The sequence below is a fragment of the Magnolia sinica genome, chromosome 4, assembly GCF_029962835.1.
Source record: "Magnolia sinica isolate HGM2019 chromosome 4, MsV1, whole genome shotgun sequence".
Taxonomy (NCBI): Eukaryota; Viridiplantae; Streptophyta; class Magnoliopsida; order Magnoliales; family Magnoliaceae; genus Magnolia; species Magnolia sinica.
Genome location: NC_080576.1, coordinates 2,896,263 through 2,921,493, shown reverse-complemented (window position 1 = coordinate 2,921,493; position 25,231 = coordinate 2,896,263). Strand labels below are relative to the sequence as shown.

Sequence of the window (25,231 nt, the reverse complement as noted above, 5' to 3'; positions counted from 1 at the left end):
ATTCTGGCGGTAACGATGGTCGGTGCTATAAGTTGCGGTACCCTGCTAGGCAATCAGTTCTCATTTTTTACGTGAGACTCTAGCCGTTGGATTTGGGATCATGTTGGGACGATCCAAACCGTTTACATGATGGGCCTCACTGTACATAAGTGACAACGAGAATTTGTCAATATTAGAACATCCTATCAAAGGGATGAAAATCTATGGTTTGTTAAAGATGACGGTTCTTATTCAAAGAAAGAGAGTTAAATGATCAAAGGGTTGAAATGCTCCATCCCGAGAGTTTTATTTTATTTTTGTTTTTTTTAATCCCTATCCACGATGAGGCCCATCATATAAGCGGTCTGGATCATCGATCCATGACCCCAGATAAAACGTCTAAAGTGCCCAAGCAAAGAAAGCAGACAGTCTAAAGTGTACTGAGTAAACTCTGCGGGGCCAAAGTGATTTAAGTATTTTCATCCACTCCGTCCATCAGTTTTAACATGTAATTTTAGCACATGCAACAAAAATAGAATAATATAAAAATCTCAAGTGGATCACACCATACGAAAAACTGCGAATTGAATCCCTGGAGTCCAAAACTTCTCAGAGGCTACAGAGGTTTCGCATCAATCTGATGTCTTTTTTTTCCTTCATCCATGTCTGTGTTGTCTTTTGAACAGGTTGGATGGCAAATAATCATAACTGTGACCCATGGGAATGTTTCAACGGTGTACATCATTCTTTCCACTTTTTCTTGGGGTGTGGTCCACTTTAGCTTTGAATATGATTCAATTTTTGGTAATGACTTAAAATGATCTGGTTAAACGGATTTACGGAATGGATAATGCACTTAAATCAATGGTGGGCTCCACAGAGTTTACTCAGCAGGCTGAAGCGTACTGAGTTAGTACGCAATCCCCGCTTCCCTATCTCGAATGCATGCAATAAACGTGTGGACCGTTCACACGTGTGAAGTGACTGTACTTAAATGATGCCGATCAGTTCTGCAAGCCCATTTCGCAAACGTCAGTCTCCCCTTCCATTTCCACAGCTACCTTCTCTCCGGCGTAGAGTCTACCTGCAAAAACAACAGAGAAACGCCATAGAATCTACCCGCAAAAACAACTGAGGAACGCCATTTCTGCTCTAACAGCACTCACACATTGCTTTTGAACGAGAAATCTCTGCTTTCGATGCCCTAGCTTTTCTGCTCCCATTGCATTTTAGTAAATTTCCTTTCAGTAGAGAGCTGAAGATTTTCTGCAAAAAGAATTCCACGGGAAAAAAGACTTCGACAGTAAGATTCTTCCTATTTTACCCTTCTATTTTCTTACAATGCATGTTGTTTTAAGATATCTTCTTCTGCGATTCGTGCTGAAATTAGGGCTAAAACGTTCAAAAAGCTAAAAAAAATCTGACTTTGATGCCCTAGCTTCCTTTTTCGCGTGACATTTTGGTAAAAAGGCTCTTTTATTTTTAGTGGAAGATTCTAAGAATATAAGCAGCAGCGACGAAGAAGTTGAAGAGGAAGGACTTGAAGACGTTCCGATGCCCGCCAATGGAAAAGTCCCGCCCTCATCCGAGCCGTTGGATCTTGACATATCCATCGACGATTACATGGACGATGGCAGTGACAATATCGCTGCCAGCAGCAGCGGGTCCTTGGATTTGAGCGAGGAGTTCTTGACCAAGTTCTGCAAAGATGCAGCCCGGTCTTTCTTCGATGAGTGGGGCTTGATCAGCCATCAGATTAACTCATACAACGAATTTACAGAGAACGGGATTCAAAAGATCTTTGACTCAATTGGCGAGATTGTGGTGGAACCCGGGTATGATCCATCGAAGAAAACGGATGGTGGGTGGAGGCATGCATCGGTGACGTTCGGGAAGGTAACTTTGGAGGAGCCAAAGTTTTGGACTGGGGAGAAGGCCCAGGACGAGCTGAAGGTGATGCCAAGGCATGCACGGCTTCAGAACATGACCTACTCATCTAGGATGAAAGTCGAAGTCAAGTTGCAGGTAACCGAATTTGAAGGAATTGTTTGCTTGTGAGTCCTTGCTATCTGCAATAATCTAGAAATATTTAAATTTCTGTGTTATCTTATTTTGCATGTTTACAAGAAATGGTTGTTTCATTATAGTACGTTTGGCAGGATATTCAATGATCCTAAATCCTGCTCTTAGTCCAACAGAGGTAGTTTCTGTTCTGATTGGATGCAGTTGTTGCCAAATGTGATAGATAGATAGCGGAATTACATTGGTTCTTCCATATAACTCGGCCACCAAACGCACCTGGGGACCCAAAAACGAAAATGTGGGACATATATGTGATTTTATTGCGATAAATGGTGCATTAGTACGTTTGTTCAAAAAGAAAACATTGTGTAGACCAACAAAAGAAGAGAAAAGAAGAGAAAAGAAAACAGAGTAATATGAATTACAATATTATGGGACTTTTCGGGTGTATACTAGAATGGAATGAGAATGGAACTGGCATTTTTCAAAAGTGGAGCTGTTTGGAGCATCCTGGAAAATGCAAATGGTGGGATGTGCTAAATGCTCTCATCTGCAGAAGCACCTCAATGAGAATGGGTCACAGTTGATGCATGCACCTGTTTTCATATTATGGAAGATCCAACCTGGTGATACATTATCCATGGTTCTAATTTTTATTTGTATTTGAGGTGAGTATCAAAAGCTGACAATATTGACTGCTTATTGTTTTATTTACATACGATGATAATAGCATTTCTTAACGCAGTGTCCTAAAATTTGACGTGACATGGATTTTTCTTTTTTGTTTTTGTTTTCATTTCTTTCTTTTCTTTTGGTATCAGTAACAAGATTTGATTGAAGAAAAAACTAAGGATACAAGGGTTAAAGAAGAGGCAAGAAGAACCGACTACGGCCTCACATCACTCTTTGCTTAGCAAGAGTGTTGGCAGTCTTGCATCCCATTGATTGAAAAAAAAGAGGGAAAAAGATATTGGTTGGCTCCCCTTAGTACATAAGAAATTCATAATAAGGGAGCCAACTTCTGCATTTTGGGTATGGTAAAGGATATCCTCTGACTGCTGGGATCCAATGAAATTGCCCTTGTTTCTTGATAAAATTTTCATCTAACCTTCCAAAAAAAAAAAAAAAGAGAAAAAAAAGAAGAAACTGCCCTTTTAATAGTGTTCCGAGAATCATCTTCCACAATCTGAACCTCACCTAAGGTTTTCATAGTATGGAAATGAATCACACTTTGTTGTTGCCATTTTAAGTGCATCTACTGTTTCAGGATGCATTTGGACGTACAGTCACTGTGGAGCACAATTATTGCCTACAGCCACATGGCAGTGAGCAATTAAAATATTCATCTGAATAGAAACATTAATCCTTTTGTCATCATTGCAATTACTCTTGTTTCATCCAAATTAAAATGAACCTGATCAGAATTTGCAGCTGGTTATTTTCTTCAAATAAAGCCTCGCTTGTTGAAACTTAACTAGTGCAATTTATGTCAATTATATATCAAACAGAAGTGATAGAGAGAGAAAAGAAGAAGAAGAAGAAACAAACTCATTTTCTGTGGACGTGTTAATGTAGCTGTCAGTGCTCTGTCTGCCGAGCAACAAACAATCAGGTGCAGGCTAACTGAAACAAGCGATAGAACTGATATTTGGGCCATTCTACTTCCACTTGACGGTGAGACACATGGATGGTTACATCTCACACGTGTGAAAGTGGATGGCCAAAGGAAACCTCCCAAACTCAATTTCCAGGGAAAATACCTCTGACCTCTTTTTTTTTTTTTTTCAGAAAAGCACAGTTGAATAGCAGTATTTCATGTTAAATTTTAAAAGCTCGTCACCCAAGAAATCCCAAGAAATCCCTAAGTTCAGTTTGTCTATATGTGAAGGACTACACTTTGGTATTCATTGTACTTATTTTTTTGTGCATCCTTTGAATTTATCAGGTTTATATTCAAGAGCCTCTCAATAGTGATAAATGCAAAACTGGGAAAGAAAAGTATATTTGTAAGAAGGTGCTGAGTGAAGAAACAAAGGACATTGTTATTGGCAGGATGCCTGTGATGGTTAAATCTAAGCTTTGCTGGCTGGATAGGCTTGAGAAGAGTGATTGCCCTTTTGATCATGGAGGGTATTTTTTGATTAAGGGCATGGAAAAGGTCAGTAAAATTCTAAATCTGCTCCACCATCAATCTAGGGCACATTTAGCAACTTGAAGAAAATAGATGGTAGTGCTACGACCACCGATGAGCTGTAATTATTATTAGCCACGTTAGCATTTTGTCTGTCATCTAGCCAACATATCATGGTGAGAACATCTTTCGTGAAGGTATAAATCCTTTTTTGAAGAAAATGGAGGAAAGATGCAAAAGACAATAAACAAAATGCTGTTGTGTGGCTGTTATCGTGACAGCCCACCAGGAGCTGTCGAACTCTATCATATATGCCCTTCATGGTAACCAGACAGCCCCTAAGTTTCATGTATGTAAAGTATTTTGTTGCTTACACCACTTTTTGTATTTGTAGACATTTTTAGTCAGTATGCAGTAGTTATTTAACACGTTGCACATGTTGGTGACTGCAACCAAATGTTCTAGTTTCTTTACCTTTTTTCTTGTTTTTGTCAATTATTTTAAGTATACTAAAATGGTGTCTTCTTCTCCGTTTGATAATTTTTTTATTGGGCGATAGACTTTATTAAGCTGCAAAGCAGTAACAAAAAGAAAGACCACCCACCACAGATGTGCCAAACACATGCGCACACACATCCTAAAAAAAAAAAGAAAAAAAGAAAGAAGAAAGAACAGATAAACCAAAAATAAACGAGCCCAAAAGCCAGGGCACCAGCCCACACATAACCGTAAAATAACACCCCATCATGCCCTCACAAGGAATACTTAATGACTATCAACAATAAATATTTATTATGCAGAGCACCACTCTTAGCATAAAGATCTCCCTCTTCATTCTCTTCTCTTGGGATTAGCATGAGAGACATGGAGCAATTTTTGCAGAGATCAGAGACCCCAATAGTATCAGCTATACTCCACGGGAATGAAGCTACTTTTGTCCAAGCAATAGCACTTTCTGAATCACCTTCTGACACTGCAGGATTGAGATTGAGATCAACAGCCAACTTCACTTCTTGGATAGGGCTGCATCTTCTGCTGCAGTTGAATCGGAAATTTTGAAATTCACAGAGGATTCCACAATCATCGTTCCCCTATGGTCTCGCACGAGACCCTCCAATCCCAGGGTTCCACAAATGAACAGACGTCAAAAATTATTTCAAACATCCCCTGAGGAGGCCTCCAAGAGCTTTATGCCTTATTCTTAAAGAGAAGTTGCTTGCCAATTGTTGAGAATCCAGTCCGCCTAGAGATCCCTGAAATTAGGATTGAACCAGTGCCGGCTTGCTCCCAACTTCCAAGACTTCTTGAATTTGCCTCTGAACGAGTTTGCTTTACCGGGGAAGATCTGGTTATTTCTTCCAGCCAGAGGCCATAAAGCAGAAAAATAGACATTTTCCAAAAGAATTGTATAACAATCCTCTGACCAGCTCCAACATAAGGTGAGGCAAACCTCAGGATATCCTGAATAAAGAAATAAGCTCTGACCATAAGTCTCTAGAGAAAAGAGCAATGAATCAACAAGTGAGATATGGTCTCCTCGTTTGCCCTACTTGGATAGCATCTGTTTGGAATTATTATCCCACAATTTCTGAGATGATCCGCCATTTGATCTTATCTAAGCTTGCTGCCCATACAAGTGCCTGATATTCATAGGAACAGGAGCAAACCAGATTTCTTAAATGCTGGCGAGAAATTGTCCATCCTCCCATTAGGCTCATTCACCTGTGATTTAATCGAGAGGGTTTGATAGGGTCTAGAGCATTGTTGTCAAATAGTATAACTGATTATATGTGACCCAAGGGGCCTGTGCACATATGCGATGGCATAATGGCATATGCCATCGCACAACCCTCCAAAAAATTTACATTTTTTCACTGCACAAGTGATGGCGTAATAGCATATTCAATTGCATAATCGAATAAGCAATCGTATAATCACATAAGCCATGTCATAATGCCTAATGATCATAAAACCGCATATGCCACTATGGCATATGTGATCGCATATGACAACACTGGTCTAAATGCTTGAACCGATTGAGGCATTGAGCGTGACGAATCAATCCCTTTATCTCATAGCCCAACCCCACCTCCAATGGTTTAGGTCCTCGGTTGAACTCCTCTCGTGGGCCCCATGTCACATGAGTCTCACCTCACACAAGTCACCCGCCTCACATGGGCCATCCACCCCGAGTGTGCCCCCGCATCCCACAGCCTACCCCACTCAAGCCCGGTGTGAAAATGCTCCTGCATTAATCACTCTCGGTGAGGAGTCTCAAACACGAGATACCTTGCTCTGATACCACTTCGATGCAGGACAACTAATTGCTTTCTCTAAAAGCTTGAACTGATAGAGCGTGGAAAATCAATCCCTTTATCTCATAACCCAGGCTCCACTTCCCATGGGTTAGGTCCTCGGCCGAACTCCCCTCGTGAGCCTCACATCACACAGGTTTTGCCTCACACGAGTCACCTGCCTCACACGGGCCGCCCCGCCCCAAGTGTGCCCCACATCTCACATGCCACCCAACTCGAGCTTGGTGTGAAAATGCCCCTGCATTACCTATCCACCCCATCCATTGGGATGCACACCCTATCTAGGATCTTTAACAGGCGTGCAAAGAGGGGAATCTCCTCTTTCAAATACCTTCTAAACTGAGGACGCCAGATTGCTTTGCGATTTCACCAATGGAAAGCATCACAGACGCTGGCTCCTCTGTTTATCACGATTCATGAGAGGACTTCAAAACCTGATCTTAGAGCTAGATCCAACTCTAATGTGGAATAATCCAGCTCCGAAACTGTGAGCCAATAAAATTGCTTGGCGTATCTCGGATCACTGCTGGCTGAAACCCAGTTTTATATCCCAGCCGCTAGCTGCAACCCCCTATTTTGCTGTGAGGACAGATTTGAGCAAGGATGATTCCTAATGCCAAATTTCCACCACCATTTAGCAAAGAAAGCCAAATTCATCAATCTTATGCTTCAAAGACCCAAACCAGAGCAGCTGATTGGCTTGCAAACCTTCTCCCACATGATCAGTTGATACTTGTGAGCTCCTTACCAATCATTCCAAAGAAACTGCTTTTGAATTACTTCTATTTGCGTGACTGACTGCTTTGACCAGGCATCTTAGAATCAACAACAAATAGATCAGGTATAGTAAGCATTGATTTGATAAGCATGATTGTGCTCCCAGAGATAGAAGCTTACTTTTCCAAGGGGCCGACCTCCATTTAAAAGTTTTGGTCAACCATCCAAAGTGAGTGCTCCTATTCTTCCACTGAACACTGGGATTCTCATATGCTTAAGTGGTAATTCAGACACAGCACAACCCATCTCGCAAGCTAAGCTATACACCACAATACTATCAATTTATCCCAGCGATGCAACTTCTGAACATATTAACTCTCAAGCTCAAGACAGTTTTGAAAACCAGCATTATATCTGTGAAATTGCATGGATCTGCTGCTGAACCATCTCCAAAAAGCATGATGATTTCAGCATACAGAACGTGAGAGACCTGGACAAAGGGATTGCAGAATTGCATCCCACTGATAAGCCCCCTCTTAATTCTCTTCTTGATAAGCCTGGATAATTCTTCCATTACTATTGAGTACAACAAAAGGGGACAATGGATCCCCTTGATGGATACCTTTCTCTCCTATGAAGAAGCCAAATGGGTATCCATTTAGGACTGAGTACCAACGTGAAGATATACACGCCCACATCCGGTCTCTCCACTTTTGCTCAAAGCCAATGTGGTCCATCAGATCCGAAGCTTTCTCGAAATCTGCCTTGAAGAGAAACCCTTTGTTGCCCTTTACACAATAATCATCCAACACTTGATTTGCTAAAAAAAGGGATCACCCTTGAAGATACTCCTCCCATGGATAAAAGCACTTTGAGAAGAAGAAATTACTGAACTGATAACCCTCAATCAAGAGGCCAACACCTCTGTGATCAGTTTATAAGCAAACCCGATGAGACAAATTTTGCCTATACTCGGAGACAAATTCAACATTATCTTTCTTCAGCACAGAGCGATGAAGGATCCCAGAGCTTTCATGATGGCTGCTTGAATGTGAAACTTTTTAGACACAGCCAACAGATCTCCCTGGACCACATCCCAACATCTTTGAAGAAAGAGAAGTGGAAATCCATCCAGGCTAGGCACGATCCCACTAGGAGTAAAAACAAATGGAAGAAAAAAGACGAAAAAAATAAAAGCTTCTCCTATTTTTTCAATCTCAAAATCACATTCCAATTCCATAGCCTGAGCTAGCGAGATGGAGTTACAAAAATGCATCATTGAAGTAAGAAACCGCACTGTTGCTAATCTCTACTTCTCCTTGCAGCATGTTCTCCCTGTTGTTGATGACTGCAATGTGGTTGGTCCGCCTTCTAGACCTGGCGAGTTTTTGGAAATATGTAGTATTGTGATCTGCCTGTTGGTACCCACACCCACCCACCCATCCACAAAGTGCTTGGAACCTCCAAGCATGTGCTTAGGGGTGCCTAACTGCCTATGCATTTCAGGCACCCCAAGGGCAGTTGCCTGGGTGCACCTAGTGCCTTTATATATACTGCCCTTATCTGGGGATATAGTGAACCCTTTTTTTTTTTTTTTTGTCATAAGTAACAAAGAATAGCATAGAACAATCTTTCAGCCCACCTATACAGGTGGCCCATTTTACTAAAAAATACAAAACCCTACTAAAAACCATTTTCCTTTTACCATTCTCATTTTGGAAGCATCTTATGTTTCTCTCTCCCCAAATAGCCCACAGGCCAGCCAAAAGGCCTAACCTCCGAAGGCCCCTAGGCTGCTTCTGCAAAACCATCCCATGGCCATGCCAATAGAAGATCACCCATCAACCTCGGCATGACCCAAACCATGCTGAAACTTCTGAGGATTGCATTCCGCTCCACATGCTGTTCGTGAAAGGGCAATGGATAAAGAGGGAACTTAATGTGAACTTCTGAGGATATGGTGAACTTAATGCGAATAAACACTCCATTTTGAATGTGATTCTTTTCCTTTTATCAGATGTGGAGAATTTTGGAACACTTTGAAGCATTGTGTTACTTCAAAGTGATTTGAATGTGTTATTTCAAAGTTGATTTGAATGTGTTATTTCAAAGTGATTTAAATTAAAGGATATATTATTCTCTAATTTGCAACAAATCATCAATTTGTCATATGAGATTTACACAGTTCATTGCACCCTTCGTGTTAATTTATTTTTGCTTGATTTGATTAAAGAAGCACCAAACTAATTCTACTGTTCTTGGCTTATTTATCCTGTAACATGGATGGGGTCTCAACTGTAACTTCTCTGAATTTCTTGTTCAAAATTTGAATTTCAGTTTGTCAATTGCAGACCTTTATTGCACAGGAGGAAAGATGCCTAACAAGACTTTGGATTTCTAATAAACCAAGTTGGGCTGTTCAATACATGTCATTGTTCAAGAGGAAAAGACTTTTTGTTAAGCTCACGGAAACCCCAAAAGCTGATGGTCTTAATGGAGGAAAAGTCATCACTGTGTATTTCTTATACCAGTCAGTTCCTATCTGGATTATGTTTTTTGCACTTGGTGCATCATCGGATAAAGAAATTTTCCAGATGATTGATCTTGACATTAGTGACTCTGGCTTGGTGAATATACTTCTGTCAACAGTTAATGAAGCTGATGAGATATGCGAAGCTTTTCGCAAACAAGGAAAAGCTCTTGAATATATTGATAAACAAGTGAAAAGTTCAAAATTTCCACCTGAGGAGTCGATAGAAGAATGCATTAACAAGTACTTGTTTCCCGATCTTAATGGTCACAGGCAGAAGGCTCTTTTTCTTGGATACATGGTGAAGTGTCTTTTGCTGTCATATTCTGGGAGACGAAAGTGTGATAACAGAGATGATTTCAGAAACAAAAGGTTGGATTTAGCTGGTGAGTTGCTTGCACGAGAGTTGCGAGTGCACATCAAACATGCTGAGAGGCGCATGGTCAAAACCATGCAGAGAGATCTATATGGTGACCGTAGTGTGCAGTTCATCGAACGCTATCTCGATGCATCTATCATCACGAATGGTCTTTCTAGGGCCTTTTCAACTGGATCATGGTCTCATCCTTTCAAACGGAATGAAAGGTGTCCTGGAATTGTGGCGACTTTGAGGAGGACAAACCCCCTCCAAATGATGTGCGACTTGAGGAAGACACGTCAGCGGGTCACATATACTGGAATTACTGGAGATGCCAGATTTCCGTAAGTCCTACATATATGAACTTATTCCAGCAGATTTATTGCATTCTAGATCTTATTAGTTGTTAAATTTTAGGTTTAGGCAGTTCTTATGCTGTGTTGGATCATGGATGTAGATTTCCTAATTCCGGTAAAGTTAGTGCAATTTATATATTGTCCATCTATAACACTTTTGCATTTTTATTATTTTGGGAAGTGTTTTTTTTAGTGTAATATAGGTCATGATTATTGTCCAGGTGGATTGATTGTTCATCCTATAGTATCATGGATGTAGATTTCCTAATTCCGGGTTTTTTTTGTTGTTGTGCAATATAGGTCATGTTTATTGTCCAGGTGGATCCTAACTCTCCGTTTGATTGTTCATCCTATACAAGTGTTATTTAGGAACATGCAAAATTGCAATATTTCGTTTTTCCTCTTATAAATGTCTGATCATCGCAATTTTTTTGACTGGTGTCTGATCATCAAATTTGAACAATTTACTGTAAAGAATGCAATCCAAGAAACTGACAAGGTCAAGTTGAATTATTATTATTATTTTAAACCGAGAAGTCGAGTTGAATTATTACTACTTGACTCCATACATTAATCTTTAGCATGATAATTATTCACCAATTATTTTAAATGTTTTTAACATGTATTCAATGGTGTGCCAGACGATTCTTTGATAAGAATATTGTCTGTCTACTTGACCTGTTGAAAGCCGACCAAATAGGCCCTAGTTGAGCACAAATTAAGTATCATTATCATCAAAGCCTTATCCCAACTAATTGGGTCAGCAACATGAATCCTATTACACCATTCCGCTATTACGGACTGTATCTGGTTTCTGGTTTCTACGCAAGATGACAAATCAGTGAGCTCGAACAGGAACCAAGCATGGTGTTGTAAATTAGGGTCCATTATATTGAAATACAACAAAAGAAGAAGATAAAAAAATGAGATAGCTTTTCCCTTGTAATTTTTCTAAAATGGTTAATTCCAACTTAAGTGCATTGAATAGCACTCAAATCTTGTGTTTTGATCACCAAAATAACTTAGAACTAGTATAAAATGAGTTTTTAAGATTCCTCCATGGTCGAAATGAAGAAAGAAGTGAAAAAAAAAAAAAACCAGAGAAAAGTTTCCGTGAAATGAAATGGGCCCTTTATGACCATATTGGCCTGTTGGCCCTGTATAGGTGCCAATATGGGTGTAACAGTCTGTACAGATTTCTGCTGGAGTTATTAGCGAATTGGAAGTCTGACTTGTAATTGAGCCGCCTCATTTGCACCATGAATCCATTTCCTCGTCCTTAATGTTAGAGAGGATACTGCAAACAATATTTGATGTTTTGTGCCTAGTTACCTTAGATCTGGAACCAATATTTTGTACCTAACCTGGTCAATGATATATAAACTTCCATCTTACAAGTGCATTGCATGATGCATGCGTGGAGATACTCGGTTATATAGTTGAGCTCACAGTATTTGCTACATGCAGGAACCCTTCCTACTGGGGAAAGGTGTGCTTTCTTTCTACCCCAGATGGCGAAAATTGTGGACTTGTAAAAAATTTGGCAGTCACCGGTCTTGTGAGCACGAATTTGGTGGAAGTTCCTCTGGATAAGTTGGTACGCTGTGGAATGGAACGTCTGAATGAGGATACTCTGTTGTTGAATCGGAAGGATAAAGTTTTCTTGAATGGAAATTGGGTTGGAGTTTGTAGAGATTCCAGTTTATTTGTTAAGAAACTCAGAAATGTGCGCCGTAACAAGCAGATTGATTCCAAGGTTGGTTTTCGTCCTCCTCTTGATGCAGTTTGCAGGTGTTTGGAATTCAGTAAAAATATTTGTGCTTGGTTATGGTGCATGCAGCCCATTGTACCGTGGAAGCATGCACTACTCTGATGCAAAAAGAAAAAAAAAGAAAAAAAAAAAGAAAATATGCTGCAAATTTAGCTCATATATGTATGTATCTCCCTTTGTGCGATCGTGTGTGCTTGCGCGTGGGTGTGGGTGTGTGTGTGAGGGTGGTTGTGTGTTTTGGTGGGTTGTTTATGTGCGTGCGCTGCATGTTGGGCATGTGTGTGTGTATGCGCCTATCCAGTTATTTATACAAATCTTCTATTGGTATTCAGAGTTTTTTTTTTTTGAATTAATTTCTTTTCTTTCATATATATATATATATATATATATTCAATTGTACAGAATTTGTTTGAGACAAGGTGTATGTGTGGAACAATGGGAAATAGGTGTGGATTGTAATGATTTAAGAGTTAAGACTTTGTATGCAAACAAGGATATGTATGGATGCATGCATGTATTTGTCATCATCATCATTGAATCTTTTCTCGCTACCTCCATGCCTCCATCCACAATTCTTCCCCTTGCTGTTTTAGCCTTCAACTCGAACCAACTCACTCATAACTGGTGCAGTTCTGGGTCACCTTTGCACATGGCCACACCATACAGGTCTACTTTCCCTCCTTTCATTACCTATTGGTGCTACTCTTAAGTTCTATCAAGTGCATTCATCTCTAATTCTATCCTTTCTCTTCTTGCCACTCATGACCATAAGGACCACATGCATGCACATGCACACACATACACAGAAAAAAGAAATCTTTCAAAACAGTGTATGCAAACAAGGAATGAACACACACATGGGGACAAACACAAACTGTTCTAAATTAAAAAAATGTCCTCTTCTCTATATTTTCTTTATTTATCTGTTGCAATTAAAAGATTTTTGGCAATTCTACGTGGCCCTAGATCTCATAGGTGGTGTATTCAAGTTCCTCTCAATTAGCTTTAATTCCATCTCGATTGCTAGGCAATTCTACATGGCCCTAGATCTGATAGGTGGTGTATTCAAGTTCCTCTTAATTAGCTTTAATTCCATCTCGATTGCTACATCACCTCAAAGTCAGTGTTTCATCTTTATCAAAACTGAGCCAATTAGAATGACTTTTTGTTTGTAGCACACACAACTCAAGGGTCAGTTGGATCATTCACAATTTTGTGGTAGAATCTGCAAATTAGGTGTGGTCAAACTTGCAATCTACATTAAGCAGTTAAGAGAGGTTAGTTACATGTAGTGTGACTGTGAAGCAAAGCAGCAATAGATTTGGATACGGGAAGTGTCTATTTTAAGATACGGTATAAAACAGGCGGAAGTGGGAGCAGGAGTCTATAGCGTCATATACCTGTTATTTGTTTATTGTATGTTTTACGAATCCGTACTCTACTGCTCTCCGGTGCTTACAGTATCAGTTATTGGTATCACACGTCTCCAATCCAATAAACAGGAGGAACTGTAAAATCCCCCCGTGTCGCATGATATATTGACGATACCATATGATATAACCAATATCGTCAATACAATGCAATATATCCCCAAAATCGCTTCGTAAAGTTCCCTTGTATCATTGATACGTGTGATATGTATTGACAATACTGAGAGACTGTACCCTCTGAAAATTCCGTAAAAAAAAAAAACAAGCAAAAGAACTAAATTCCCCTTTTTCGGGGGAAAGAAAACTGCATGCCTGCAAATCCTTCTCCTCCTGTTCTTCTCTTATTCTTCTTGGCACCTTCGCTCTCTCTCTCTGATGTATGTCATTTGACATAAAAGAGCCTGAAAAGGCTCCTCTCTCTCTCGGTCTCTGTCATTTCACCTAAAAGAGCCTGAACAGTGTTGTCATTAGAAAGGGAAGTTACGGGATACTCAGGCAGCATATGATGCTTGATACACCAGTACTTGGAAATTGTGCACGGGGCATTTATATTAACTCAAACTAAACCAGTTGACGTATGAACCCATTGTGACTAAGTTTTGGTCCCAAAATCAGATTGTTTGAACAGTCCCAACCTTTGATTTGTGGACACTTGTTGATACAGCACCAGTGGATATTTTCATTCTTAACCGTCCAATAAATGTCTACCAATTTGATTGTGATATGATGAAATAAGCCTAATTTTCTTTAGGTTATGATGCGTCTAAGCTATAAAAGATAATCTAGACAGTTTGATATATCTACTCGTTTGCCACATTGCAAATTTGAAGTAATTTCTAAATGGCTGTGTATCATCCATCATACCTATTAGAGTAGAAAAGTTTTTCTCATGAGTTATATGGTACTCAGGCTACCTAGTACCTATGGAACTTGATACACAGGCACTTAGAAAATGTGCACATGGCACGTATTAAATATTTAAATAAAATGAAACTGACTAGATTGTGCGGCACGTTGTTGCCAAAACAGTCCAAAGATCAGATTGGTTGAACAATCCTAACCTCTGATTTCTGGACACTCGTTTTTTGAAATAGGACTATCGGATATTTTTCATTGTTAACCAGCCAAGAAATGTCACAAATCGGATATTCATGTAAGCAAATAAGCTTAATTTTTTGTTGATGAAACATCCACACTGGTTACATAATTTGAATATAAAATTTATCTTTTCTCATTTAGAATAAACTACCTTGTTAATTCAGCACCATGTAAAAAATGCTGGTAACTCTTTGATTGTATGCATGGCATAGTTGTACAACAATCTAGACTGTCCAAATTGTTGGCCCACCACTCTGATAGTCAAATAAATAAGCATAATTTTTGGTTCATCATGCATCTAAATTGATACTCATTGTTTGGATGGTCTAATCTGAATTAGTTGTAGGACATGAATGAGATGAACTCATTTTGGATATAACTGCGTCACTTTTGTTCGACAGCAAATACTGTAGGACCCTATACAAAGGAAACTTTTTATGCATACCCCTTTTTTTGTGATGTTTCGAGTATTGTGTACCCACGATTCTTTCAACTTCTTTTGTAGTTCCTGAAACTGTGATGCATTCCCCAGAACCTGTGATACTTCCCTTGTGATACCGATATGTTTCTGTTATGGCAGTCAACGGGCCCGGCCTCGGGTTGACTTGGCCCAGATTTTGAACTGTTTCGGGCTGGGCCTATTCAAAATTCTGATTTTGCAGGCCCGAGCCGGGCCTATTGACACCCCTAGTATCTGTATCCCAAGGGTGCGATACATGCATCTATACTGATACTGTGAACACTGCCACTCAAGGTTGAATTTGGTTGTAATGCCTGTTTCTTCTGCAAGCACCAAACTTGCTTTATTTTATACACTCCTTTCAATTGATTCTACTATTAAATGTAAGATTTGATGCTTATAATTTTTCTTCTATTGTAGGTGGAAATCAAAAGGGACCAGCTTCAGGGTGAAGTCCGTATATTTTCTGATGCCGGAAGAATCTTGAGGCCACTCTTGATTGTTGAGAATTTAAAGAACATCAAATATTTCAAAGGAGGACCTTACTCCTTCCAGTATCTTTTGGATGAGAAGGTTGTAGAACTTATAGGTGTTGAAGAAGAAGAGGATTGTTTAACAGCATGGGGCATCAAATACCTCTTCATGGGTGATAAAGGTCACTCATCCCCAAAATACAGCCACTGTGAACTTGACCTCTCATTTTTATTGGGTTTAAGCTGTGGTATCATACCATTTGCGAACCATAATTTTGCCAGGAGGGTGCTTTACCAATCTGAGAAGCATTCTCAGCAGGCTATCGGGTTCTGCACTCTAAACCCAGATATCAGAGTGGACACTCTCTCTCATCAACTTTATTACCCTCAGAGGCCACTCTTTAGGACCATGGTAGCTGATTCCCTTGGAAAACCAGAAACACCAGGCAAGAAGGATATTTTACCCATGCCTGAATATTTTAATGGGCAAAATGCTATTGTGGCAGTAAATGTTCATCAAGGGTACAACCAAGAGGATTCTTTGGTCATGAACCGTGCCTCACTAGAGCGTGGAATGTTTCGAACGGAACATCATAGGAGTTATAAAGCAGAGGTCGAGAACAAAGAGGTTTTGGAGACCAAACGTTTAAAACCGAAGGACAGGGTGGATTTTTGTAAAATACAAAGTAAAATAGGGCGTGTTGACAGTCTCGATGATGATGGGTTCCCATATATTGGTGCAAATCTGCAAAGTGGTGATATTGTCATCGGGAAGGGTGCCGAATCTGGAGCAGATCATAGTATCAAGCTGAAACACACGGAAAGAGGCAAGGTACAAAGAGTTGTACTATCTGCAAATGACGATGGGAAGAACTTTGCAGTAGTCTCTTTGAGACAGGTTCTCTCTCTCTCTCTCTCTCTCTCTCTCTCTCTCTCATTTCTATAGTTCTGCATGTATGTATTTTGTGTAAGCTGGCATCTCATGGCCACTGCTCTTTATTGACATAAGAGTCAGTTATGCATTTGCTGTGAGTCCAAAGAGTTGTTACATTCAAGTACATCATTAAGTTTTATATTCTGATTATGGACTGCAGGATGTGATTTTCTGAGCTTGTGGTGCAGGTTCGCTCTCCTTGTCTTGGGGACAAGTTCTCGAGCATGCATGGTCAAAAAGGAGTAGTTGGTTTCCTGGAGTCTCAAGAGAATTTCCCTTTCACAATTCAAGGAATTGTTCCTGATATTGTTATAAATCCACATGCTTTTCCAACCCGACAAACTCCTGGGCAGCTGCTTGAGGCTGCTTTGGGTAAGGGAATTGCCTGCGGTGGTTCGATGAGATACGCCACCCCTTTCACCACTGCCTCTGTTGATGTCATAACTGACCAGCTGCACAGGTATCATCTAGATGTCTTCTGACCATTTAGCTTCATAGAAATGAGAATGGTAAAATATAATATTGTTTTGTTGTGATTGATGCTACAGTTGTATTGTAGTCTTCTTGGATGTGGTTCATTGGTAGCTAAGCCGCATGGTCACGAGAAACCCCAAACCATTGCTATCTTCTTGACATTGATACTGGATTTTAAATTACTGTATCATTATCAGGATCAATAATCCCATTGGTCTTTCTCTGCTACAGAGATAAATTGTTGTAGGTTTTTGAAATTTGTTTCAATAGGTGCATCAACAATCAAAGCAAGCACAGGGTAATCCCTCATCCTGCTTCCTTGATGCAAGGGGTTTAACCCCTAGTTGGTAACAGTGGCCCAATTTGAAGATGGAAGAACGGTGACATCCAGCTCCATGGTTTCCTAAATCTGTAGTAGGGGCATTGTGGTCAAGAACTTTAGCTATTGCTTAAGGTTGGCTCTTCAAGTTTTGCTGTTGACGGTATTTAAAATAGCATTTGTAGCATGCACTACATAGCATGGCGTAGCATACACAGAGTTAATCAAGTGTTGCATATGCTATGTTGGTTGTAGTTTGTGGCGTAGGTAGCGTCTGCCATGGGAGATTTTGGTTTAAAGCTAAAAAAAATTAAGTTATTCAGTTTATGTTAGTTTAGCACTTTCAATTGGCAACTCATTATCATCCCATATGGCACTGATGTATGGCTTATCCAGACCATCCAAACTGTGCGTCCTATCATGGATGGAGCACATCTCCAGAATCACAATGATCAAGAAATACTAACCATCCATACAACTATGCCAAGCGTATGCCTATATGGTTGAAGAGATGAAACAAATTTTAAATGGTGTAAACTAGCAGAGAAATCTAGCCTTTATAAAACAAAAAAGCTCTCAAAAGATGTCATTCAATAGTCCTAATGCTTCAGCCATATATACTGTGTGCCCTAAAATTCTGCCTCTTCAATTCTCTGAATCAATGCAACCATTCTAGACAAAAATCTAGGGGATCAATCAGCCCTAGTAGAAGAACATCTTGCTAAATTTTATACGGCATTGGAGCCCAAACAAAGGAGAAATCAAGTTTCCCCCTTTTCACGTCTCTATGGCTGTAGAACTTGATTTTTTTTTTTTTTTGGTTAGATTGAATCTCTTCTAGAGCTCAAGATAGGTATGTTTTTGTTCTTAATATCTGATTTTCATTTCAGTGTGTATGAGCTGAAGAGAGGTATGTTTTTGTTCTTAATCCCTGAATTTTATTTCAGTTTGTATGAAGATTCATGTTCGTTTTTGTTTTGTTTTTGTTTATGATTTTTCCTTTTTGGGAGTTTCGTTCCCACGCAATGCTGTGGAATAAGCTTTTTCCATAATAATTAGTAGTGAGGGGTCTGCTGTGGTGCATGGCATGGCATGGCATCCAACCCATCTAGTCCAGGAAGGTCGATCCAACCATCATGTGGGCTGCTCTACAGAGTTTCTTGTGTGGCTGTCCATCGTTTTCCATGGTGCGCCCAGATGATTTGATAGGCATGGTCTTGGGGCAACCCATCTTCATGGTTGGGCTCACTTGATGTGCTGGTTGGATGGCATGCCCAGCGCGGTGGCCACCACACATGCAGTTGCATGCTTGTGATTTTTTATTTTCCCTGAAACTGCAATGTTTTTGTGCTGTACGAGTGCGGTTGTGGGTGGTGTGGGTGTGGGCGTGCATGTACATTCTCCTATGATTAAAAATATAGAAGCAGTGCGTAGCCTAAGCTGGCTGCATGCTTTAGAGGGGGTGAGCAGTATGAGACAATCTATTTGCTATTATTTAAAACACTGGCTAACGATTACTTAACTGAAGAATGTCCAGGAATATGGTGGTCATGTTTTGTATATTGCTTATTTAATGGGAAATTTTAAATGATGAGTATTCACTACTGCTACAAAATATCTTCCATGGGCTTTGCTATAACATGCACATCTGGTCATGGCCACATGTGCAAAGTTGGCACATCTAGCTGACATCAGGTGGGCCCGGCATCGATAACCTGGACAACATTAGACTGATCAACTTATAACATGGGACACGTACACTGATTTATGCCGCTGGCAATTTTGTTAGAAGCATCCGTTGTTATCTTACATGGGGGCCCCACCTGATGTCTTGATTGGCCTGATTTGGATGTCAGGTCATCTTCGCTCGGGCTCACTTGATGCAACTGTCAACAGGCCAGGCCTGGGCTAAGCAAAATCAAAATTTTGAATAGGCCAGGCGGGAACAGTTCAAGCACTGGGCCAAAGCCAGGCCCAGCCCATTGTAATCCCCATCATACATGGCTTGGATGTTTTCTGTATATACCAGATTGGCATGTGGCTGCATAGAGGTGCATGTGGACCTAGCACCGCTCTATATCCATAAACCTCCCTGGCATTTTCATGGAAATCTCGAAGCCCTGGGTTGCTCTATCTGAATTCTTTCCGTCAAAGCCTGGATGTTTCTTAATTTGGTTTCCCCTTTCAGAGTTTGATTTTCTCAGTATTGTGGAATTTATTTACATTGCAGGGCCGGATTTTCAAGATGGGGAAGTGAGAGAGTTTACAATGGCCGGACTGGTGAAATGTTAAGTTCTTTGATCTTTATTGGCCCAACATTTTATCAGCGGCTGATTCATATGGCCGAGGACAAGGTGAAGTTCAGGAACACTGGACCAGTTCACCCTCTAACTCGGCAGCCAGTGGCCGATCGAAAGAGGTTTGGCGGTGTCAAGTTTGGTGAGATGGAACGCGATTGTCTTCTCGCCCATGGTGCGGCTGCCAACCTTTATGAGAGGCTCTTCATGCTTAGTGACTTCTCACAGATGTTCATCTGCCAGAAATGTACCCGGGCCGCAAATGTAATACAAAGGACTGTGCCTGGTGGAAAGAAAATCCGTGGTCCATTCTGCCGTTTCTGTGATTCTGCGGAAAACATTGTGAAGGTGAATGTGCCGTATGGTGCAAAATTACTCTACCAGGAGCTTTTTAGCATGGGTATATGTCTAAAATTTGACACTGAGGTTTGTTGAATCAGAAGGGTTTCATTTTGTTATCTAACATGTTCTTTGTTACTATGTTTTTTTCTTCTTCTTTTCGGTTGGTCTTTTGCTTTTGTGCATATGCTTTTCTTCTTTATCGGCCCTCACCACTGTCAGTTACTCTGCTGGATGATATGTATAGCCTCTTATGCTGTTTCTCGCAAGTCATTAACGCATTCTGGCATATGATTTTACCTGAACCTGCCTGGGATGATTATATGCATGATTTTGTTTTAATCCTAACCTGAATCAGCATTTCTTTAACCCTTCTCTTTGCAAACCTGATTTTCTTGTGATCAAACTGGTCTACAATTGATGCCTTTGCAATGTATTTTCTTTATCACTGAAAAGTGCTTAATGTTGTTTAATCATTTGAATGCCCCAATCCCTTCACAGATCTTGCACTGGATTTTACAGAAAAGTGGAAATGCTTGCTATGATGATGCCGTTTGGATCATTGATACCTGTTGTTTCAGCTATTTTAAGCTACGATTAGGCAAAATTGGTAGGAATATTGTTTGGTTATGGATGAGGACTGCTGCTCTTGCACACACAAAAAAAAAAGATGTGATCAACATGTATGCATGCATTTAGATAAAGAGGTCTCTCTCCTTTTTAAAATTAGCTTGCAAGATAACAACCAATTGGATAGTCAGCAAGCTGTTTAAAGCAGACGGCATTTGTCTCTAGATGCCCAATAAGGAAAATAATGCGTGATTTTGATAGGTTATCATAGATAGTCCTATAGTTGACTCTTTACCCCGAAGCTGTATAAATCCCGAACCTAGAAAATTATAGGAAAATTCAAATTCATTCTATTGTTTGGCCCTGACAGAGTCATCTGGTATCCGTATGGTGATCCAGCCTCTTCATCTTCTGGGCCTATACTGGATATGAGATACCTCAACACCTCGTCTTTAGATGATCTGGAACTGGTCAACTTCGCCTCATTGCTGGAAAGGGCATTTCCGACGATTGATTTTCATTATATGACTAGGATCTTCTAACAGGAGAGAAAATGTCCTGTGGGGCTGCACGAAGTCAGAGCCACCGGTTATGAAAAAAGAGCGCTATTTTTCTAGCTTCAGCAATTAAAACACGTCTAAAAGTGGTGAAGGATTTCCTGCTCCTATGTTTAAATGTCCGAGTAAATGCATTTTCAAAGGAGCCTCTGTTGGGACATGGACTCTGCTATAATGGATGCGGTGGTGACCTGATGTGGAGGGATTTGATTGGGCCATGTTCCTGATTTGATCCGGCCATGTGCCTGTAAGATATGTGGTGGGGTTTGATTGGGCCATGTTCCTGATTTGATCGGGCCATGTGCCTGTAAGATATGGCCACACAAAGTATGTTATGTTTGGAAGTTGTTAGGTCCAACAGGTTCACCTAAGATGTTGGTGGTGGTAGGATCACCATGCAATCTGCACCTGCTGGGTATCTACTTTTGCAGTCACATGGCTGGTGGAAATAGCGGACGATCAACCTGTCCATCACCTACAGCGCCTCGTTATAACCATCCAAAACTCAGGTAGGCCAAACCATGGGAAATAATTGTTATGGAACGCCCACAATTAGTTTGGTGTGAGACCCACAGTGGTGTACATATGCCATCTAGTCCATTCATCTGATGTTTCATCAGCATGCAAGCATTACCAAAAAATTACAGTATTCTATCATCTGAGAGTCTCATCAGGATGCAAGCATTACCAAAAGATTACAGTATTCTAAAACTCAGGTGGACCATACAATGTGAATTTGGAGTTTTCTGGTATAGATCTTTTGCGGTGGCCTCACCTGAGTGTTGAATCATCTTTATTTTTGAGATCAAGGCCCCAAAAGGGATCTGGTACATCACGAGTGGCATGGATTTTATGCATGTTAAGTCATTTCTCTCACATTAGTGAATATAATTGAAGTAGATAGCTAGCTATGCCATCTGCCCAATCATATCCCACCACATCCCAACAACAACATGCGTGGTGACCCCAACATCACATGGCTACCCCGTGTCAGGACTCCATGGGGCCACCATCCATTTTGTCAGCTCATTTTTGGCACCATATTCAAAGCTCAAGTGGACCACACCACAGGAAACAGTTGTATCATGACGTCAGTGCCCGCAGCGATGTTTATTTGTCATCCAACTTGTTCCCAAGGTCAGGTAAACCTGGATGAAGGAAAACACAAACATCATATCGAAAACAATGGGGGTGGCCCTGTGAAGTTTTCAATGTGGCCGTTCTATCCTCACTTCAAGTTTGGCCTCATATCCTTAAAATGAGCAGGCAAAAGGGATGAACGAGGTAGATATAGCACATACATCACAGTGGGCCCCACACAGTTCTGGTCCTGACATCACGTAGCTAAGTGGTGTCCAGTTCACCCAGCAATCCGCTGTCCCCGATGCAGAGGTTTTCTAAAGCCAGGCTGACTTTCTCCAGGCAATGCCAGTGTCCAAAAGCTCATAATCACGAGTAATTCCATCTAGTCCAGATCCGTCACCAGTAATCCCCACATGAACAGGATCCATCCGTAAACCTGTAGAACCGGTCCCAATCTCTAACAACAATTTCTCAACCATAGATCTTCGAAACCAGCTTAATCACATCATGACAATCAGCGCAAATCCCAAGGGTCTTGATCACCTGAATTGGAGCCCCACTTTTCGTCCTAAGTAAACCGTATGCCACAACCAATTTCTCACTAGGTAGAAAAGAGCATTCTCCTTCTCCTTCTCTCCAATGTCATGTAACACGAAATCCGTCTTAAGCAAGTACCCAAATGCCTTTATCCGAAATCCGATCTCATCCAACATGCTATAAATCTCCTTCCAATCGGAGTGTCCATGATCGTCATTCACAAACTTATGAATCATATCGTTTATTTCAATGAAACTGAAGTCCGAGACTTTTCTCACATCATTGCTCTTCATGGCTTCTCTTATACGCCCCACGTCGTCCCACCGCTCGTATGCGGCATAGACGTTCGACATGAGCACGTAGTCCCCGTCACTGTTCGACCCCATTGCAGATAGTTGCTGCAAGGCGCACTCCGTTTGCTCGACGTTCTTATACGTCTTGCACGCCCCCAAGAGACTTTGCTAGAGGACGACGTCGGGGCGACAGATGCATTGATATTATGATACTGTTTGCCTCGTCGAGCCGCTGGGCCCAGCCTAGGAGATCGACGATGCACCCGTAGTGCTTAATGTTTGGGCCACACTATACCTTGCCATGTCGTTGAATAGATGGAGCTCGTCGTCGGCCCTCGTGGTTGCATGCACAGAGCACGGCGAGGTAAGTTACTGCATCGGGCTCGACCTCAGTCGGATGTATCTGTCTAAACAGCTCTACTGCATGGGGCCCGCTACCATGCATGACGAGCGCCATGATTATGGTGTTCCTAGTCATTTAGCTCTTAGTGGCCATGCTACCGAACACATACAACACCTCGTCGATGGAGCTGCACTTTGCGTACATGGCGATGAGCACGTTGCACATGCACAAATTCGTGTTAAAGCTCTCATCGCACATGTAGGAACGGACGGCTTCGCCCTCCTTCAATGCGCCCAGCTATGAGCAGGCCGATAGCACACCAATGACCGTGATCTCGTTAGGCTGCGCCCCTTCAAGCCACATGCGGCTGAAGAGAGCCAATGCGTCCCTGGGCCGGCTCTCTTGAGCCAAGCCAATTATCAAGGCATTCTACATCGCGACGTCTCTTAGCGACATTTCATCGAACACCTGCTCCGTGCAGTCGAGATCCCCACACTTAACGTACAAATCAAGGACGGTCGTCTGGAGCCAGATGTCTGCTTCGAAGTTGAGACGGACGAGCTGGGTGTGGATCTGCTTCCCTTCGACGAGGGTAAACACACGTGCGCAGGACTTGAGGGCGAAGGAGCACGTGAGGGCGTCGGGTCTGTGGGGCTGGCGAATCATGGTAAGGTATCACCTGATGGCTCGCTTTGGGTGAGGCCACGGATGACTGCGTTCCAGTCGTTGGTAATGAGTTCTTCGATCTGACGAAAAAGGTCACATACATAGTCGAGATTTCCAGCGAGAGAGATTGCGTAGAGCTCGACAAGCTTGATTCGAGAGGGGCAGTTTTGGAAAATCCCAGATGTGATCATTTGGGCTTGGAGCTGCTTCATGTGCGTAATCGCCATGCATCTAGGTAACATCGACTCGATAATGGGCATTGATTGTAAAATCACGCAAATCAGACTATAATATAAGGAAGCGGATTGGTTGGTGTACCACACACCACCGATCTGACTAGTGTGTTAACGTCACCAAGTTATGTGGGTCCCATCATGAGCTATGTGTTTTATCCTAACCGTCCGTTGATTTGGAGAGCTTGTCCTAAGGCTTGAACTGAAAAAAGACAGATCCAAAAATCAAGTGTGTGGGTCGAATAAAGCATGATGGACAGTTTGTATTGTAGAGATAGGGGTGGGGATGGGCCCAACTGGGTGTTGGACCGGCTTGGATATATTGCTTGGCCCATGAACTAGGCTTGGGCCTGGCATGTATGGACAGATCAGTCTTCTTGGTTAGGCTACACATGGATCTTGCATGTGGACCGTTGGCTTCATTTTTCTAATTGTCTATTTCTTTGTGAATGTGTGACCCACTTCTGCAATGGATGGACTAGGATCATGGATCACTTTTCAAACTGGGCAGGTCGGGCCCGGACCCAATCAATTTTTTACTAGCTCGGTTTTGGGCTTGGTGGACTAGCCTAGCCCGATCCATGGCCCATGGCTCCCCCGCGGATGGCTAAAAACCACACCCTTCAATCGGTGGCCAACTGGGGCCCACATACTAATCTGTCTAATGATCAGAACTGTCCATGTTGTGAATTTAGATTAATGAGAATAAGATTTTCAATGGTTGGCATTAAATTCCAAAAACTAAAGATTACAGTCATCCATGAAGCGTAATTACAAGTTAATAGCCTATTTATACTAGTAACGAATACATGGACGGTTCAGATCATCGAACCATCTAAGCATGTGGGCCATAGGAGTGTCTCCGTACAGCCATCCTTAGTCGCGACAAGGCAAAACGAGGTCGAGGTAATAAAATCACACGCCCTTCGCAAGGGTTCTTAGCACG

At 41.4% G+C, this 25,231-nt stretch overlaps 1 protein-coding gene, 1 long non-coding RNA gene and 1 pseudogene across 2 annotated transcripts; 2 read left to right on the top strand and 1 right to left on the bottom strand.

Moving 5' to 3' along the window:
* The first annotated feature begins 990 nt into the window (after positions 1-990).
* Positions 991-20,144, top strand: LOC131242154 (DNA-directed RNA polymerases IV and V subunit 2-like). The gene is made up of 8 exons (XM_058240604.1): positions 991-1,282; positions 1,466-2,004; positions 3,947-4,159; positions 9,516-10,396; positions 11,876-12,164; positions 15,588-16,538; positions 16,763-17,034; positions 19,598-20,144. Coding segments are annotated over exons 1-8 (3,648 nt in total). The 5' UTR covers positions 991-1,281; the 3' UTR covers positions 20,100-20,144.
* LOC131242156 (uncharacterized) lies at positions 2,011-3,167 on the top strand. Its single transcript, XR_009169529.1, has 2 exons — positions 2,011-2,669; positions 2,823-3,167. It is a non-coding gene; the product is annotated as an uncharacterized LOC131242156 (long non-coding RNA).
* Positions 20,145-22,516: 2,372 nt separating the features above from the next.
* On the bottom strand, positions 22,517-24,312 carry LOC131241979 (pentatricopeptide repeat-containing protein At1g34160-like; annotated as a pseudogene).
* Positions 24,313-25,231: the final 919 nt, after the last annotated feature.

Bases quoted from the DNA above. Each gene is read 5' to 3' on its own strand.
- LOC131242154 (XM_058240604.1), top strand. The intron at 4,160-9,515 runs GTCAGTAAAATT...TGTCAATTGCAG, and splicing joins TGATTAAGGGCATGGAAAAG to ACCTTTATTGCACAGGAGGA. The intron at 17,035-19,597 runs GTATCATCTAGA...TTTACATTGCAG, and splicing joins ATAACTGACCAGCTGCACAG to GGCCGGATTTTCAAGATGGG.